Source organism: Balaenoptera acutorostrata, chromosome 8 (genome assembly GCF_949987535.1).
Source record: "Balaenoptera acutorostrata chromosome 8, mBalAcu1.1, whole genome shotgun sequence".
In the NCBI taxonomy this organism is placed as follows: domain Eukaryota; kingdom Metazoa; phylum Chordata; class Mammalia; order Artiodactyla; family Balaenopteridae; genus Balaenoptera; species Balaenoptera acutorostrata.
Window position 1 is genome coordinate 21175970 of NC_080071.1, and position 20086 is coordinate 21196055.

The 20086-nt window shown below is 48.6% G+C and overlaps 1 protein-coding gene across 6 annotated transcripts in view; it reads left to right on the forward strand.

Moving 5' to 3' along the window:
- Positions 1 to 20086, forward strand: part of TANC1 (tetratricopeptide repeat, ankyrin repeat and coiled-coil containing 1) — a 251103-nt gene that overhangs the window by 217308 nt on the left and 13709 nt on the right. For all 6 annotated transcript variants that reach the window (XM_057551173.1, XM_057551172.1, XM_057551176.1 and 3 more), the window contains 3 exons: positions 845 to 1081; positions 2922 to 3107; positions 5546 to 5624. In XM_057551173.1, coding sequence (XP_057407156.1) covers positions 845 to 1081; positions 2922 to 3107; positions 5546 to 5624 — 502 coding nt within the window. The remainder of the gene's footprint in view (positions 1 to 844; positions 1082 to 2921; positions 3108 to 5545; positions 5625 to 20086) is intronic.

Sequence of the window (20086 nt, forward strand, 5' to 3'; positions counted from 1 at the left end):
AACAGCATCAGTATCACCTGGGGGGAATTCATTAAAAAGGCACATTCTCAGGCCCTACCCTAGGCCTACTGAATACAGAGGTCTGATTCCAGAGAATGTGCATTTCTAAATTTTTAACTGTGATTTAAAAAAACATAAAATAAAATGTACCATCTTAACTATTTTTAAGGACAGAATTCAGTAGTGTTAAATATTTTCACATTATTGTACAGTAGGTCTCCAGAATAAAACTAAATCTCCATACCTATTAAACAATTCTCGTTTCCCCCTTTTCCCAGCCCCTGGCAGCCACCATTTTACTTTCTGTCTGTATGAATTTGACTACTTTATGTCCCTCGTATAAGTGGAATCATATAGTATTTGTCTCTTTGTGGCTGGCTTAGTTCACTTAGCCTCATGTTCTCAAGGTTCATCTGTGCTGTGGCATGTAACAGGATTTCCTTCCTTTTAAAGGCTGAGTGATTTTCCGCTGTATGTATTTACATATCACTTTTTTCCATTCATCTGTTGACCTTTTAGTTCACCTGCATCTCTTGGCTATTGTGAATAGTGCTTCCGTAACACAGCAGTGCAGATACCAACATCCTGATTTCATTTCCTTTGGATATGTACCCAGAGGGGGATTGCTGGATCTTAAGAAACCTCCACACTGTTTTCTGTGGCAGCTGTGTCATTTTACATTCCCACCGGCAAGAATGTCCATTTTCAGCGCATGTGCAGGTCACACTGGTGCACACTCAGGTTTGAGAACCACTGGATCAAGAATACCACCCTTCTCCACCGATGTCGTTGTGACTGACATCTACGTGAGAAATTAATCTTGTTGGGGGACATTCTCCAACAGGTGAGCCGTCTCCTAATTTTGGGAGGGGCCAACGTGAACTACAGGACCGAAGTGTTAAATAACGCCCCGATCCTGTGCGTCCAGTCTCACCTCGGCCACGAGGAGGTGGTCACTCTGCTCCTGGAATTTGGCGCCTGCCTGGACGGCACGTCGGAGAACGGCATGACTGCCCTCTGCTACGCGGCCGCTGCCGGCCACATGAAGCTGGTGTGTCTGCTGGCCAAGAAGGGGGCGAGGGTAAGCCGCAGGCTTCTCCGGCGGGGGAGGCAGGGGCGAAGGTGGGAGGGGTCTTCCATTGCTTGTAGAATTCTCATTTTCTGGGCCAAGCTCCCTTTGGTCTCTGCTTCGTCAAGTTGCAGTGAACAGAAATCACCACATAAACAGAAAAGGTGGAGCTACAGGCTCCAGACACTGTGTGATGTAGCCTGACGTGGGTGTGTGTGTCACCTCCGAGAAAGAGAGGGGCCGTGTGTTTTGTTCGAAGCTCTTAACTCTGCTTAATCCTGCCCAAGGGGAGGCTCCTGACCACCAGCAGCCTGAGTAAGGCCATCCTTTCAAAAGCCTGCGGGTGCTGCCCTGGAACTTACCACAGAATTTAACACAGCACTGGATTGGTTGAAAAGATATAAATGTTTGATTTTTTTTCTCCTTTCTTCTTATTCTATTTCATGTCTTTTTTTTTTCTTTTTTTTAAACAATAAAATGAGTTCTATGGGTCTTGGAAGGCATGTGCTTAAGCATATGGTTGCAGGAACACTAGAAGGCCCCAAATCCTTATTTCTCCAGCTGCCAGCTGGGACGTTGGGCAAGTTGTTGAGCCTGTGTGCCTCAGGCTTCTCATCTGTAAAATGGGTATAACAACAGGACCTACCACAGGGCTGTTGTGTGAGCCTAAGTAAATCAATATATTAACAATACGAAGTAACTATGTTTTTAGCGGGTTACTCGAGGACTATCAATGTTAAGAGATTAAGTGAGAACAGTGCCAAGTTCACAGTAAACTCTGTTTAGGTTTATTATAAGCACTTCATTGGGGAAGGGAGAAGGTACTTTTGAACAACAGTAGAAGTAAATCACTGATATTTGTCTTTCTTCTTTATAGTTAGGATCCTTAAAGTTCAACGAGAAGACATTAGGCTTATAGTAACTATGGGAGTCTTTTTGGTTTTTTCTCTCAAAAATAAAGCATTTGGGACAGGTCACCCTTAGCTCGTGGAAGAAGGGAAATGTTGCTGTTAAGCCTTCCCAGTGGGTTCATTACTGCTCATCACCACACCTCCATTTCCACTGCCGAATCGTGGCTGGGCCTTATCCGGAGGCTCGCTGAAGGCTCTGTAGGAGGGGATGGCTTGTGTAGTGGCTCTTGCAAAGCCTCTGGGTCGAGGTGTAGAGCATCCTCAGAATTTGCAAGCAGGGCTGGACCCTGAATCCTCTTCCAGCCCAATATTTCCAGGCTTAGACAGGGAATGATGTGTTGTGTGCTGCCTCTTGCCCCATTAGGGGGTATGCAGCACTTAGGTACTCCCCATTTGTGGCTAGCCGGCCGTCCTGGCTTTGCGACCACACTTGGCATGCTGACACGTCCTGGGTCACCTGCCTTCCCCAATAAAATGCCGCTTGGGGTCCCTTCCTGCTCTTCCTCGTTCAGAGCTGGGTTTTCCAGATCCCTTCCTTTCGCTGGCTTTCCTGTCTCAGTAAGCAAAGAACTGCTCTACTCCCCAAGTCATAGCTTGTCACGGCAGATTTAGAATACTCCGCCCAAGTTACCAAGGTTGGGGAGTATAGGTTTGGGTCTGTCCTCATACCTGCTTCCCAGAGAACTTGGAGCTCTGAGTCATTTGCAAGGAGGATGTCTTGTGATCACTAGTTGTACAGAGGGAACTCGAGGCCTGGAACAGTGCATTAATTACAACAGAGTAATTCAGACAGACACTCTGCAGAGAGACATACTGGGACATTATCCCCTTACATCTGCAGTGGGATGGGGTTTGTGCAGAGCGTATGTGGGGCACTGTGACAAAGTGATGCTAAACCGTGACCTTCCCCTGCTCTTCCCCTCCCTCCCCCCCCCGCCCAGGTGGACCACTTGGATAAGAAAGGCCAGTGCGCGCTGGTCCACAGCGCACTGAGGGGCCACGGCGACATCCTCCGCTACCTGCTGACCTGTGAGTGGTCCGTGGGCCCACCCCAGCCAGGCGTGCTGAGGAAGAGCCAGGCCCTGCAGCAGGCACTGACAGCGGCCGCCAGCATGGGCCACAGCTCGGTGAGTGGGGCTGCCAGGGCCCTTCCTGGGAAACTGGGAGCCCCGTGTAGCCTAGTGGGTCGGGCGTTTTGCATCCATCTTCTTCTGAGTTGCTAGCTTGTGATGCACCAAAGGAATGATAGAAAATGAGGGTTTCACCACGTGTAAAGATCTTCTGTTGTTATCAGGCCTGTCGTGTGAGTGAAAACACAGGGGAGTGCCCACCGTCTCAGGTGCTGGCCCTGTGGGGGCCGGAGGCTCGCACGTGGAGCCCCTCTGCGGTGTGCATTCTCTGCTCTTCCTAGTTTATTCCCCTCTTCCTTCCTTGTTCTATTTTTACCCTCTAGCTCTGCTGTCTACCTTTTTCCCCTCTGATTCATTCTTTTGTCCTTGTGATATTTTAACAGCAATCACATGGAATCCTAATTATAAACTAGTTCTTGAGTATTTGAAGGCTTTTTAAAAATAGAACTTAAGCGCTCTGGTAGCGTGAAAGAGTGCTTATCATTCGCAGTTCCTGCACTGAAGGAAAACTTCATGCCGTAGTTACACTGAGCACTTAACTTCTGGTAGGTGTCAGTATTCCTCGATTTGAAGATTTCATTGGCATCTCCTGACCCGTGTGTCTGTGAATTTAATAATATTTTACCCTCTCTCTCTCTGTATTTCTTACACTGTATTACGTATCTTCAAGCAGTTATAGAGTTGCCAATGTTTGGTAAGATTCTTCCCCACAATGACTAAAACGTGAATTTGGTTGCAAAGCCAGCTGGCTGACTTTTAGCATTTAAAACACTAGAGCAGATACATGCACACACTGCTAGCTTATTGTTGGCATTTAAAACATCAAAAATATACATATACACTACTTCAGCCAACACAATATATTGCAATAAGTTGAATGCAGAAGCATATAAGAAAACGCAGCTGTCTTTTCTTAATACAGACATAAAAGAGAGTTACAAAAATGTGAAACGATGCCAGTCAAGTCAACTTATCTATATGTTTTAGCTTGGGAGAAAATACTCATTTCATAAAAATGAAAAAATACACATTTCATAAAAATGTGTTAAATGTTACCATGTGGTGGGTTTATTATAATTCCTTTAAAATAAAAATGTAAATAAATACTTTTAAATACCCATATACATAGATTCAGAGAGAGCGCGTTAAGTACACTTATTTCAATGTAGATGTTTTTAAACTGTTCCCTAAATCTTTGTGGGTCCAGAATGTGCAAAATCATCTCAGGGAGCACAGGGAAGCCACAATGGACATGACCTTGGCCTCAGCTTGTTTTAAAGCCGGCTGCGAGGAGCTGCGGAAAAGCAACTGCAGTACATCCAGTAACTGTTTCATGGAAAAGGACAGGATTTGTTCACCAAAAGACTTGAAGGGTGTATTAGTTTCCTCATGCTGTTGTAACAAGTGTCCGCAGACTTCAGTGTCTTAAAACAACCTGTTCTGGAGGTCGGAGGCTGAAATTAAGTTGGGTCAGGAAGCCAGTGTTCCTTCTGGCGGCTCCAGAGGAGAGTCTCTCTGTTTTCTCCAGCTTCTAGAAGCTACCTTCATTCCTTGGCGTGTGACCCTGCCTCTGTCTTCAGAGTGTGCCACTCTAACTGAGGCTCCTGTCTCCTGACCTCTCCTTCCTCTGACCTCGGTTGCTCCTGTCCCTCTTATAAACAGCTGTGTTCTTATCAAGTGTAGATCAAGTTTACACCTGGATAATTCAGGATAATCATCCCATTTCAAGATTCGTAATCACATCCGCACATCCCCTCCTGCCATGTAAGGTAACATTCACGGGTTTTCAGGACTAGGATGTAGGGCCCTTTACTGGGAGTGGATTGAGAGACTGGAAAATGGCTTCGGCGAGCTCTCTGGTCACTGCCCACGAACGGGGTGGATGTGGGCTCAGGTTCGGGGCTCAGATACTTCTGTTTCCCCACGGGCCAGCACCCCTGCCTCCACACCTGTGACCCAGCCTGCTCTTTGACAGAGGGAAAGGAATAATGTTGTCAGTAGAGAAATTTGGAACAGCACTGTTTTATTTTACTGAAAAGGTATGTACATTACCTTGTTTTCCTTCCTTGTGAAAAAAGAGATTCACCATCTTCTGGCGATTTATGCAGCAACTGCACTGTGTATGATCTCCCTTGTCCTTTGTTGATTAGGCTGGCATATTTGGGTCATGTTGGAATTCATTAGAATTCTGAGTACCTAGTAATCCTGAACAATGTTGCCGAAATTCACTGTCTTTTGTTCTTTTCCTTCTCAAAGCGAAAATGTGAATAGCATATGAATTAATGCTGGAAAACCGTTTTCATTATGTTTTCTCTCCTTGTGCAGCATAAGATAATCATGGTTAAAAAACAACACACTCTCTCCTTGGATACATAGGATACAATAAGCACGTATGGCTTTGAGAACTCATTAAATCACCTTGCCACTTCTGACAGGTGGTCCAGTGCTTGCTGGGACTGGAAAAGGAACATGAAATAGACATCAATGGCACCGACACACTGTGGGGAGAAACAGGTAATTATGGTTCCACTGTTTGTAGTTGGGGCCAAGTAGCTTCGTGACGTTTTAGCCCGCATTTTGGCCTAATTGTCTTAAGAATGACTTGGGATGCATCTAGTCCTATTGTTATTTTATCACAAGGCCTTTGAAGTTAAGAGCTTTTAAAACTTCCCAAATGGCTAGTAAAACTTTTCTGGAAGCAAGTGCAATTTGAATCATTTTGGATTTACCAGCAGTTTCTGTGCATGTGATGAATGTCAGCTAGAAATACCCAAATAAGGTAGTGGTTTCTGCTTTGCTGAGTTTTCTCATGTCCTAACCAATCTGGTCTTCCTGTGACCCGTGCAGAGTGAGCAGAGCGGGAACTTCCAGCCCCATGTTCAGGTGAATCAAAGGTGCTCAGCAAGGAAGGCTCTGGCCTGCCTTCTGGAAGGAGAGTAGGACTCAGTCCCCATGGAGCCTGCTTAAAATACTGAATACCAGCTAACAAGTCAGTTTCCGAGGGTGTGCGGGTGTGTGTTGAGCTGTAGTGGAGGAAGGAAGCCTGGGGCGAGTACATCTCAGTTGGATACTTGTCAGATTAATATAAATAACACCGCTTTGAAATTTTCCATTCGACTGAATTGGTGTTAGAAATGTAAGACTTTGTTAGCAGTTGTTGTTTAATAGATGTAACCAGAGGTGTTTAATATGCATTTCCAGGCTGTGTCCTGTGTATATACATAGTGTATATGACTTCAGTGTCTCCTGCAGAGATTTATTTCCAAATGCTTCTCACTTATTTCCTAACAAGCCAAATGGTAGTGTGTAGAGTGCATCAGCTAACTCATACTTATTAGGAAAAGCCTCAGAGTTTCCTGGTGGGTATCACAGGTGCTCACCCCCCAACCCATGGTTGCCATCATGCACACGCGTGGGGCTTACAGTTGCTAGTTGTGGTGATGTGGGCCATGGGGGTCCCGGCAGGAGGAGAGGTGGCATGACCTGGGGTTCAGCGAGAGCGCAGGACCCCTAGACGGGATTGGATTATGCTTGGGGTACACGTGTGTGGATGTAAATACTGGCCTTAATTCCTTCTGGAGTCTTTCCCCCACCCATTTCTCTGTACCACAGCACGGACTGCTCTGTAATTTGATAAAAGGAAAGCTGCTACCACTTCCTATTGTGTTGCAGGCAGCAGGACAGCTGGGCAGGTTAGCACGTGACTTTCTTTGTGCTTAGCCAGAAGGTCCGAATCCCTGCCTTCCGTTGCCTGGTTATCAACTTCGGGCAGGTAACTTTGCCTCCTTGTCAAAGGAGGTAAATAAGTTTTTCTAGGATTGCAGTGAAGACTAAATGAGATGAGATAGTCTTGGCCAAATGTTCCCAATGATCAGAACCCCTGGGGCAGTTGAGCCTAGAAATTCTGATTCATTAGGTCTAGGGTGAGTCCAAGACTCTCCTTTCCTAACAGGGCACCCAGGTGGTTTCGTGGCTTCAGGACAAATAGAGCAGCTCTGTGAGAAGCTGTCTAAAGTGCCGGCCTTGCAGTGCCAGTAATGAGAGGAGCTGGTGGTGGTGATGATGAGGGCCAGTGCTAGTAGTAGTACAGTGACAGCCCTCACGTAGCTCAAATAAGAATCTCCAATCTTTAATATTAGAGTTGAGTTTTCTTTCTGGAAGAGAAAGTCCAGAGAAGCAGAGAAGGGCTCCATCGGAAGGCTCTGTGTGAGCAGTTTGTTTTGTCTCGAGATGACGAGTGCTGAGTTTCAGTAACCACCTCCCTCCCTTCCCCCTTGAGAATCTGCTAGGTTGCAGGCTAAAGAAGCATGTAAGAGAAACTACAGACGCCCATCAGCCTTGATGAAAGGATGAGTAATAGTTCAGCCTCTCCCTTCCAAAGCCTCATGCGTAACCTTCAGACCACTTTGCAGCCTGAGAAGCAGGTCACGTCTTCCCTCAGCAGGCATTAAGCGTGAATTAACTCAGGCAGGCGTTTGAGAGACTTTTGGAAAAATTTAAACCAAGAGAAAGCTAAGCACTATTTCTCAGGCTTAGAGGCCCCAGCAGCGCTCTGTGGCTGCATGTCAGTGAAACCAATCTTGCCTGCTCCGCGTTTTTCTATCTGATACCTTTCTCCTGTGTTCTTTCAAAAATGTCCACCAGTGTCTGCTACCACAAACCCTCCTGATTTCCAGGTCTGTGGTTGTCAGAGGAATACTTTGAAATCTTGAGGAGGAGGTTTTATTTATTTATTTTTAATTAATTAATTTATTTAGGCTGCACTGGGTCTTCGTTGCTGCGCGTGGGCTTTCTCTAGTTGCGGCGAGTGGGGGCTATTCTTCGTTGCGGTGCGCGGGCTTCTCATTGTGGTGGCTTCTCTTGTTGCGGAGCATGGGCTCTAGGCACGCGGGCTTCAGTAGTTGTGGCACACAGGCTCAGTAGTTGTGGCTTATGGGCTCTAGAGCGCAGGCTCAGTAGCTGTGGCTCACGGGCTTAGTTGCTCCGCAGCATGTGGGATCTTCCTGGACCAGGGCTCGAACCCGTGTCCCCTGCATTGGCAGGCAGATTCTTAACCACTGTGCCACCAGGGAAGCCCGAGGAGGAGGTTTTAGATGAGAAAACATCTGCAAATATGGGGCTTTGCACGAGTGTCTACTGCACTGCCCAGATTGTGAGGTCTGTGTTTGGGATTTGGCCACACAGGGTCCACATTACCTGACCCCACGTGCCGTCTGGAAGAGAAGGCCCCGGTGCGGATGACAGCCTGAGTGGATGGGTCAGCTCATCGTCCTTGTTCTTGCCAAGCCGCTGGCTGGTGGGTCCCCAGCAGCTGCTCTGTGTGCTCTTTCTAACTGCTAGGGACCCTCAGAGTGAAAGCGATAGTTTTGCTTCCTGGTTTGTTTGATCCTCTTTCCTGGGTGTGGTCAGTGGTGCTTTGTGTCTAAAACACTCTAGGATGGAGCTTGTCTGTCTCCAACCACAGTGAGGGGGTAGGATCCCAAGAGTGATCGTGTGTGGGGTGTGGGCAGGTGACGGGACAACCAGACGCTGTGTGTGAATAAATGCAGTTCCTTACTTCTATTTGACCCTTGTGTGAGTTCCTACAAGTCTGTTCAGTGTGGGTTAGCTATGAACAGCTTGGCTTTAAAATGCCAGCTGATGGGGCTCCAAGAGAGGGTCTCCAGGGTGTGTTCTTGGCTCACGTGCCCATCTTTGAAGGGCCCGTTGGTTTCTGTGCCGTGCTACGCCGCCCTGTTTGGAGCGCAGCTACCCGCCCATCTGTCCTCTCCCCGCCCCGTCCAGGAGGTGGGAGCGCTAAATCGGTGCACAAAGTCCTCCTCCACTTTTCTGCCGGGAGGGACCCTTGCCATCCCGGGGGAGCTTTCGTGCCTGTTGCCGACTGGAAGCAGCAGGTCATCGGTGAGAGATAATGACGGCGGACAGCCGGGGAGGAGGGAGCACAGGGGGCGCAGCCCCACGGGAGGCCCCCTGTCACCCAGGCCCATCCGCGTGGAGGTGATGGCAGTAGGCTCAGTTGTATGCCTTCAGTGCCCTGAGCGTCTCCCTGCTGGTGACCTGGAGTCACCAAACAGTGTCCCGAAAGGGGGTGGCTCCTGCCTTAGGTATAAAGAGACAAGACAGTGTCCAGAGTAGATTTTTAAGACGTTCATCTAAAATGGGAACAATGTTTACTTTGGGGTTTCTTGCAGTAAACTCAGAGTTTTAAGAAAAGTTGCAGGATACAGATGTGCCTTGGCGATATATGGTGACTTTGGTTCCAGACCGCCGTAATAAAGTGAATGGCACAGTAAAAGTGAGTCTCACAAATTTTTTGGTTTCCCAGCGCATGTAAGTTACGTTTACACTGTACTGTAGTCTGTTAAGTGTGTCATAGCTTTACGTCTTTAAAAAACATATATACCTTAATTTAAAAATACTTTATTGCTAAAGAAATGCTCACCATCATCTGAGCCTTCGGTGTGTTGTAATCTTTTTGCAATAATAACATCAAAGATCACTGATCACAGATCACCATAACGAGTATATAATAATAATGAAAAAATTTTAAATACTGCAAGAATTACCAAAACATGACACCAAGGCAAAGTGAGCAAAGGCAATATCTACAAAGTGCAATTAAATGAGTTATGCCTGTATCTCTACTGGTTTTGGAGAGCAGAGGGCCTAATTTATGTAAGTTTCCTTTTCCACCAGCATTTGGAGCCATTTGCTTTTTATGTCTGTTTGATGTCTAGATCCAGCCCTTCAAAAATCAGTCCTGTAGTTCTTCAGCGCTTCTCCTCGGGCTCACGCAGTTGAAGGAGTGTGACACTCAGGTGGAGGGGGTGGCGTAAGGAGAAAGCTCGGAGCTACTGCGCAGTGGGCTTGGGGTGCATCTCCACCAAGCAGCTCCGCCCACGAGGCAGCCGAGACCCTTTGCTTGTGACGTTCACACTCTTGGTCGGACAGCCTTGATCCCATGGTCTCCGGGCAGACTGAACCATGACAAGAACGCATCAGATGCTTTGTGTTATCTCTGTTTCAGGCATTCCACAGCCATGACAAGCAAGTACTGGCTCCCACGAAGTCTTGACCTAACCAAGTTACTGTTTCCTTGTCAGTGTGTGATGGGAATCTGCCCAAACTGAAATGATCAGAAATGCTTAACTGGTGACCTCATGGTGTTGTGAATTGTCAGAGGAACTGTGCTTCCAAACTCTAGGCCACTCTCAAGTCTGTGAGCCTATTGTCTGTCTCTGGGCAGAACTTCACGCTCTTTACAGGGGCACAAAGGCCTTTCTGTTTCAGCAAGTTTGCCTGTCTTGTAAGCAAAGCCTTCCCAGCTCCAGCCCCTTGGGGTCACCTTGCAGTTCCCTTCGTAGTACTTATGACTGATAAATTCGATTGTTGGTGTTGCTTATTTGATGAAAGCTTGTCGTCCCCAAGTTGTGGGCTTCAGGAGGGCAGAACTTTCCAGGTCTCTTGTGCTCATCTCTATGTGTGGTCACTGTGTCTGGTCTCGTGTTGTCCAGTAGAACTTTCTGTGGTGATGGAAATGCTTGCGTTCTGTGCTGTCCAGCCAGGTAGCCACTAGCCACTGATCTTGCCTGGTGCTTGTCACATAGCTGTTGAATGAGCGGACCAGCGGGTTTAGAGAAAACAAAGCTAGGTAACTTTTAGGGTAGGTGACACTCACTTTGCAGGATAATTTGGGAGAAATTGTGTTGTTGGAGGGGAGAGGTAAGGAGCCCAGTTGCCCGTCGGGACCCAGTCCTCTGGTGTCTTCGTGTCTGTCGTTGCGCAGGTCACGTCCTGCTGGATTCCAGGCTGGCTGAGATGCCTTCGTCCCAGGCAGCAGTGTGGCTGGGTGCTGGGTTACATCTTTTGGGACACGCAGCTATTAGCAGCCACACGTGGTGTGGGCACGGCTGACAGGCCAGGATGGACCGTGCCAGCCCCATCTGTGTGTCCATAACGTCTGCCTCCCTGCGTCACCCGCCCGACTGCCCACTGCCCCGATGTGCTGCGCCCTCACACTGTTGTTCCTCGGAAATCCTTCTCGCTGCTTCACAGCTGGTCTGCGGCAGGCCTGGAGCCGTGGGCTCCACAGACGGACAGGACGCTGTCCCGCCTGTCATACGGCTGCTCCCAAGGGCTGCCCTTCCCTAATTTCTGACCTGAGAGGCCCCGTCAGAGGGAGGTAGACGTCTGGCGGAAATGTTTCATGCCAAGTGTTCTTTTATGTTGTCCGTGCTCTTTTAGTTGGTAAATACTTTCCAAAGAAGTTGAATCATTGGAAACACTACGTTTTTATTGCCAAAGCTGTTAACAACACCGTATTTTCCTCTCTTTCTAAGAAGGGCTGAAGTCTTCTCCCCAGTATTTAGCTGCGTGGCCCTCCATTATCATAGTTCGCACAGGCAGTTTAGGCCAGCATGTATGCTGATCACAGGTCACTCTTCTCTAATTCTGCACGGAATGCTGGATGGGACTTGAGTCTCAGGCCCAGCCTGTCAGCTGGGGTGTGGGCATTTCCAGGCCAGTCTTGGGGGAGGGGTCCTCACATCTGTTTCCTTACGGGGCCAGGAAGCCAGGAAATGAGTTGTACTTTGTCCTTGATGTCTTAAAAGTTTCCCTCTCGTCTCCGTACAGCTGCTTCAGTTTCCACTCTGGGGCCTGTCCTTCTGGGGGTGAGGTGTCCTTCTCTTATTGCAGGGACCACGGACAGCAGAGCTCATCACACCCAAAGCCACCCCAGAACTCGGTGCATGCATGCCAGGCGGCAGGATGCCTTGTTGCTGATTTAAAAATAACCCTTTGTTTATTCAGATTTTACCTTAGGTTTTTTGGAGAGAGGAGGGCTATTGTTTGGTGAGAATTTAAAGAACGCTTGAGACTTACTGGATTCAGTTTGGCCTTCACACAGGTTAGGTACATCTCAGGGCAGAATTCAGGCGAGAGACTGGAAAGAAAAGAATTGGTCTCTTGCTTGTTGGGGCATGTGGAGAATTTGTGTGAAGGAATTTACTAAATGTACCTTGTAGAGAAAAGCAAGTGACTTGTCTCGTACACTGAAGACACCCGGTTTTTCTGGAGCTCCTGAGCCCCTCACCAGCACTGCTGTTGGGAAACCCTTGTCCAGGCCTTCCTTCCTCTGCTGGTGTTTGCTTTAGGAAAGTACAGTAAGATTGGTGGAAATCCAGGTTTCTGTCAGTCCTAAACAAGGTAGAGGTTCTTGGTTGTCCTTAGCATGAAAGAGGGGTAACCCAGGACCTTAGAGGGTATGAGGGGAGGGGATAACCCAGAATTGGGGGGGAGAGAGGTTATCCAGCATCCTGGATGGAGGGGGCAACCCACGACCTACGAAGGTAGAAGTTCTTGGTTGTCCGTAGCATGAAAACATGAAAGAGGGGTAACCCAGGACCTTAGAGTCTATGAGGGAGGGGATAACCCAGAATTGGGGGGGCAGAGGTGATCCAGGATCCTGGATGGAGGGGGCAACCCAGGACCTAGGAAGGGAGGGGAAGGGTGGATAACCCAGAACCCTGGAGAGGATGGGAGGGGGGAGCTCTGGACCCTGAATGGAGGGGAACTGGGGAATAACCCAGGACGGTGCAAAGGGAGGGACAAAGTTGAGTAATGTAGGCACTGGGGAAGGGGGTCATGTAGGTACTGGGGGAGGGGGTAATGCAGGCTCTGGAAGGAGGGGGATGGGCGTGGGGTCACCCTAACAATAGAGAGGATGTGGGGGGTAAGAACCAAAGGGACTGGGTTTGTCCACACCCTGCCCCCTTCCTGCTCTAGCAGACCCCTGGGGTTTGCCCCCGACGTGGGTGTGTTCTGGAGACCTTTCCTCTGCTGAGAGGCCAGCAGGAATCAGTGGGCCTGTGCGTCCCTGTCCTACGGGGCAGGTGAGGGGCAAGGAGCGGGGGCCCGTAGAAACCTGCAGGGGCATTTCAGGTGTAGATGCACTGGTAGCTTGACTGCTTACCAGGACCCTGTGCTCCACCCTCATCTTACGGCTTTCGCTGTCCACAGAGGCCTTTGTTCTAGTGAGTTCCTTCCTATTCATTAAAAAAAACAAAAACAAAACTTGGGCTTTCAACATAAAATCATGTGCTCGTCTACATTTTGGTAGCTTAGAGCATCTTTACCCACAAACACGGCTGCTTGTTCTTTTGGTCACTCCCTCCTAACAGGACTGCACGTGGTTCACCTGCTCTCCCACGGAAAAATCATCCTTGATTCTTTCAAATTCTTACCGCAGTGATATTTGGATTCTCTTTTTTTGAGCCTGGACCTCAACTTGTGTAGGATGGTTTTGTCGAAACTGCCCCCCTTTTAACACTGACCCCTCACATGGGGTCCTGCCCATAACTCTGTTCTCCTCAGCCCACGCCCAGCCCTTTGAGGAGAGAAGAAGGAAGGAGCAGCACGTTGTACATGCTTTAAATAATTTGGTGTGTAAGAGGATCTGTCCAAAATGTGAGCATTCTCAGCACACTTCAGAAGTGACAGCTGGTCAAAGCTGTGATCTTCTGATGCATTTTTGGCACAAAGTCTGTATGAAACATGATTTATGTCATCCATATTTTAGGAAATTGTTTTTAAATTGAATTATTTATAGCACACATTATTCCTCAAAGGATTTGAAGAGGGTTACTTGACTTAATACGTATAAGAAAAGGGAAAAAAGTCAGGAATAGGACATGAGGAAGAGCAGGGATATTCCTGCCATAATGTCCTGAATGTTTACTAGGTCGAGCTACTGTTTTGGCCTTAGGATGCTGTGTGACCAGAATTAGAAGGAAACAGTCATTACAGATTATTCTTACTGTCTGTGGGAGAAAGCGTAACAGTTCTTCAGGAGAAGAAAAGTGTTTTCTAGTACCCTTGTTCTGAAACAACATTCATAGTCTGTTTGATTAGTTGGATATTTTTTTAAAGGAGACTTTTTAGGGGCAGAAGTGTGAGAATTAAGAACTCAGATTCCAGCCAGACTCCCTGACTTCAAATCCTATCCTCCCTCCCACTAGCTGTGTGACCTTAGGTGACTTGTTCAACTTCTCTGGACCATATTTTCCTCATCTGCAAAACCAGGATGAGTGGTACTTGCCTCGTAAAAGTTAGTTGTATGTATGTGTGTGTGTGTATATATATATATATATATATTTTTTTTTTTTTTAAGATTTTTGATGTGGACCATTTTTAAAGTCTTTATTGAATTTGTTACAATATTGCTTCTGTCTTATGTTTTGGTTTTTTGGCCCTAAGGCATGTGATGTGGGATCTTAGCTCCCCAACCAGGGACCAAACCTGCACCCCCCTCATTGGAAGGCAAAGTCTTAACCACTGGACCGCCAGGGAAATCCCAGAAGTTAGTTGTATATTAAATTAATTTATGAATTTGAAGGGCCATGAAGCATCATGTAGGAAGCAGTTTACAAGTGTCAGAGTATATTATTAAAATATGTCAGGATCTTCCTGTTTTGCTTGTGAGAAGAGGTAAGCTCAAGGTCCTTCTGTTCTGCCATCTTGTCCAGTCATCTCACATTGCACTATTTTCTTATCCTTCTTTAAAAGTTCTAAAAACCTAGGATCCTTAGAATCACAAAGCATATCACTGAAAGAGACTAATAAGCTTATGGTATAGGTGCAGATAGTTGAGGGTCCAAAGAAATTTAATTGTTTCATCAAGGTTTCACAGTGAATGGGTGGCAGAACCAGGACCAAAACTCTCCGATAATCAGGATCTTCCTATTCTGATTGAGAGCATGCCTCCAGGTTCTTTCGGCTGCTTGGGTTTAATTTCTAACTGACACTGAATCAGCTTTATGATTCCGGGCAAATGATGTAACTGTTGTGACTCAGTTCCTTCACCTCAATAAAATGGACATCATAATCTTCTAATTCGAAGGATTCTTGTCAAGCTTAAATAAGAATTCACCCATAGTCTTTTGCCCAGAGCTCGGCAGCTCTAAGTGTTCAACAGATACGATATGCTGCAAAGGTTGTGATGAGCTGATTGTTGGTATTAATTATTGTAATATATTTATGCTATACCTTTGGTCTTGATAGAGCATTGAAATGAATGCTTAAGTGACAGAATCTTAGTTACTTTGCAATTCCTTTATGGATTTGAAGGATGGAAAAGAATTTTGGTCACGTGTGAAGTCCCATTTAGTGGCAATTACGCATTTTATTTCTATAAAAAAATTCCTTGGTAATTTGAGGTTCATATTTAACCTGTGTACAGAGACTGACAGCATGTTTTTACTCTAGAACTGGTCACGTGCCAGGGGTGTCTTGGTTCCTCAGATTTGGTTTCTGCCTTGCTTTGTAGGTAGTTCATTGGGAAATGGGCTGACTTGGTGGGGGCATCTTTATGTGTGGTTTGGCTGCTGCCTGTTGCCTTGTCACAGAGATTCCCTCTCCTTGACCCCAGCCCGGCCTGCAGCTGCAGGCCCTCCTGGGAGACTTAATGCCAAGTGCAGAATGACGAGGCAGGGTCAGAACAATAAGGAAGGTGTTCCAAACAGCCACTGGTGAGCTTCAGAGAGCTTTTGGGCAGAGCCGGCTTCCTGTTCGTAAGGTCACCCTCCCAGCACGGGCGTCTGTCAAGGCTGGGGGTGCTGGAGGCTCCTGGGGGTTCGTCTCCCGGTGCAATGGCATTTTTCAGTGAGAGCAATCTTTGTTGTGTTTTATTTTATCCTTTGCATTGTTGAGGATTCAGATCTTTGCGGAGATGAAGAATTTATAGCTGTTGGAGAGTTTGTTCTTCTAATGGAAGCCCTCCCCTCCTTCAGCCAGGAAGGAAATACCTAACAAAGCAAGGCTATGATACCGGACTTTTATAAATCTCAGCCCTGTCCGTAGAAGGGGGAGGGGGAGGGGGTGTTGCCTGACTTGCCGGGGCGGGGACAGGTCACTGCTTTCATTCAGAGGCCTTTGGGACCAGCCTCTCTGAGTGGCAGCCCTGCCCAGACCCAAAGGGCAGCAAAGCAAAACACAGACCGACTAGCCTCTGGGGTGACAACTCCTCGAGAGGTTATTTGTTAAGTGCAGGGCGAGGGGCTGCCATTCCCAAAGAGGTTTAAAAAATTATAGAATCCCAAATTACATTTCAGCATTTAGATAAAATAGCTGAGAATTCCCCAGCATTCCACGTGCACTTTTTAACCTTTGTTCTTCTCCGGCCCAGGTTCTGTCTTCACTGCCTTTGTCGCATCTAATGGTTTCCATCTTGGTCGCAACTAGATGACATTTATGAGAACCCTGCTGCTTATTACTATTCATTTTCCACCCATTTCTGTAAAAGATGGGAAAAGGCAGCATGACAGGAAATAAATGACACCAGTGAACACACGTACGGAAGCAGAGCCGAGCCACGCTGCCCACGACCCGGGCAGCCACCTGAGCCGGCAGGAAGCGCACCTCTGCGGGTGCGCACCGTTCTGCCTCACGTGCTCGGCTGGGGCCTAGGAGGCTGGGCTGGCTCATCACCGTGTGGTGTATGCAAAGGTCCCTGTCCAGAAGCAGGGACCGCCTGCGTGTGCTCTGACCTGTCACCCTTTCCTGTAAGTCGGGAGAGAAGCATGTGGGCAGAGGGGTCGACAAGCCATTGTTGAAGCCCCCGGGCCTGCTGGCCTGGCCCAGGAACACATCCCTGAGTGTTTGAGGGACAGACCTGCCATAAAATATCACCAACAGCCCTGCTTATGGAATGACTGTGTTCCAGGCAAGTTGCCGCTGAGCTTTCGTAAATCACATCTTTGCCCAGAGAACTTTAGTTCTTAAAAGATTCCTGCAAATGATCCATTTTACCAGGAACCATCTCTCACTGATGTTTTCAGTGAGGATGTCACATTGTTGAGGGTCAGTTGGGTTTTCTTAAAATGAACACCTGCCACGACAAACGTACTCATGCTCTGAAGACAGAAGACAGTATTGCCGAGGGAAAATTAATCAGAAAATGACACATGCCTTCGTGGGAATTTAATTACAAAAATGCCATCTTGTTGAGGATTTTGCAGTAGAAGAAGTTATGTTCAGTTTGAGTCCTAAGAAGCTCCATGAGCTCAGGTTGATTTTTAGAGCCCCTGTTTCATACCAAGTCTTTTTTCTCCTTCCTCTCTGAACTCCGTTGGCCAGAAGCCAGGGCTTTGCCCTACTGCCAGGCGCTCTCTCCTCCTGTCCGCGGGCCCCTCCCCCTTCTCCTCCGGCCAGGCGGAGCGCGCTGACCCTTGGTAGGGGCTGGTGCTCTGCTCGGAGGACAGCCTTTTCAGCAGAATAGCTGAAATTCCTGAGCAGAGTTCTGCCGTGGTTTTGTTTGTTTAAGCATCTGGTTGACTATTCTTCAGCCTCGCTTGTTTCCGAATATGGTATCCTTCAATCCTCGTGGCTGCTAGAACTTGAGATACACCCTTAGCCTCAGGGGTCCTGAGGGATGGCGCCAGAAAGATCCCCTCTGAGTAGAAAAAGGAAAACACAGGTCCTGTTGTCTGGGGCATCGGGTGAAAGCGAGAGCCTCATTAGGGAAGTGTGATCCCTTTTAGGCCAGCTGTGTGAGACTCCCAGCCTGTGCTGATAGGTGCTTTACCATCTCAAAAGAAAGCTGATCACCAAAAGTGCAGCCAGTCTGGCTGGAAGGGAGAAGGGAATCCAGCCCCGTCTCCAGGCCTGGGCGGCGCTCCCCTCCGACTGTCAGCTGTTCTAACTTCTGGCTCCTCTGGCACCTCCTTCAAACACAGGGCCCTATTTTTAGTGCCGGGCTGTCATTTTTGATGTGCTGTTGCAAAAAAAAAAATCAGTGGCAGCTGCAACAGAAATCCTGACTTAAAGGCCCCACTTATTAATGCGGATGAAACCTGTTTACCAAATAAAAGAGACTGGAATGTCATGGTGATCAGCTGCTTCGGGCCTCCTCAGACGGAAGAGCCTTGAGCTTATTACGTCCACGGTGTCCTGCCTGTGCCTGGCCTCGTCCCCGCCTGCAGCGCCTGTGCCTGCTCCGTGCCACAGTCGGCTCCCGGCAGAGGAGGGGCTCCCTAATTGCAGGAAGGCTGCAAAGGAACCGCAGGCCCAGGCGTGGCTCAGCGTCCAGATCTTCCATCTCACAAACCCCCCGCTTGCAGGGACGTGGTGTTAGACCCATCCAGACAGTGTATAGAAAAGCGCCCCACGGCCCACGTTACGTCAGAATCATCAACATTCACGCCGTGGCAGGAACAGACCGTGATGGGCATGCCCGGCAGCAGGACCAGGACCCGCTAGTGTAGAAGCTCACAGGACAGACAGGATCACTTGGCCACTGATGTTCAGACGTTTGGGGTATGGGAGCTCCCACCTCCAGCCCAGCGCGTCAGTATATAAACCGATATCTAGTCTGTTTACGGTATTGATTTGTAACTTATTTACAGGTGTAGATGTGCAATGGGTGACAACGCGCCTGTCTGTGTAACACGGATAGGAATGGCACCTGTGGTCGAGACCCGAGATAGCTTCCACTCCTTCTGTGGTTTGTACTGGTTGTCCTGTCTTGAGAAAATCAGTAAAGCGCATGGCGACTTCTTTGTCCCTGAGAGGGAGACGAGGTCCAGGTGTCACGTTTACATCCTTTTGGCGTGTGCGGTCCTGGGAGTTAAACCATGGCTGGGCTGACGGAGCTGGAGTAGGCATGATGTCTGTCCTGAGAGGGGGTCTGGAGAGGACACAGGGCATCTGCATTGCTGAGCCCCTGGCTCCCCGTCTCAGCGACGCCGGGAGGCCCAGGGTTCCCAGCGGAGCCGGCCCTGCCCTCTCGGAAAGGGGGCCACTGTGGGCCTGTCCTGAGACCGCCCAGCAGTGCTCAGTTCTGAGCTATCGCCCTGTGTGTTCTTCTGTGCTTTGCTTCTTGGAATCTGTTAAATTTGGGAGACGGACCCGTTGCGCTGCATTTAGCCGTGTGGTGTTTATTTGGTGGCCGTGCAGTGTTTGCACCATGACCTGTGGTCGGCTGTCCACAGCCAGCTGGGCTGCTCCGGCTCAGGCTGTCACAAGCACGCCTCTCCGTGTGCTCCAGGGGCACGTCCGGGCACCCATCTACACCTGGGTTGCTGCGTGGAAGGATGTGTACGTCCTCAACCAGCAGTGGGTCCCGTTTCTCAATTACTTGGACTGCTAGTGAGGTTGGGCGCTTTTCGTAAGTTCGTTGGCCTTTGGACTTCACCTTTTGTGAAGGATCTATTCCTGTGTCTTCCTAGTTTTCATACTGAGACGTCGGACTGATTTGGAGGGACGCTTACTTTATTCAGGAAGCCAGAAGTTTGAGGTGTGAGGTTGTATGTAGAGACGGAGTCACCCTGGGACTCGAGCCGAGCTGCAGCGTCAGGCTCCACCCTCTCCTTCCCCCTCTGCGTCGTAGACACTCCCTCCTGCGGTGTCTCCGTCTCCCACCCTCGCCCCTTCCTGTCCTCTTCTCTGCTGAAGAGCTTTGTCTGGGCCTGGGGCTGTCCCCGCAACCTGCCACTGCCCTTCCCTCTAGACAGTGGTTCATGCCATGGCAGAGCCCCCCTTCTAACTAAACCCCTCTTTCTGCCTCCCCAGCCCCCATTAGGAATCACGCCTTGGGGGTGGGGGGGCACAATCACTGCTGTGCGGGTGTCGTGAGGACTCTCGGCCTGCGTTCTTTCCCTTCACACCGTTCTCGTTTTGTCCTCGGCTGACCTTCCCGCAGCACCTCTGCTGCCAGCTGCAGCTCCCTGCCTCAGGATCACACTGCGCTGTTCGCCTGGGCTCTCAAGGCCCTCCACAGTCTAATTGTCCTTTTGTTCCTACGTTGACATTCTTAACCCAGGATCTGGACTTGTTACAGAAATTCTAAGCTCCCTGAAGGCAGGAACGATGTGATACGCTCTCACTGCCTCAGTAATCGTTAGTTCTTGTTGATTGAAATGTATGACTTTAGGGTAAGAAGCTGGTCTGGACAGTAATACTGATCTCTGCGTTTGTGTGGC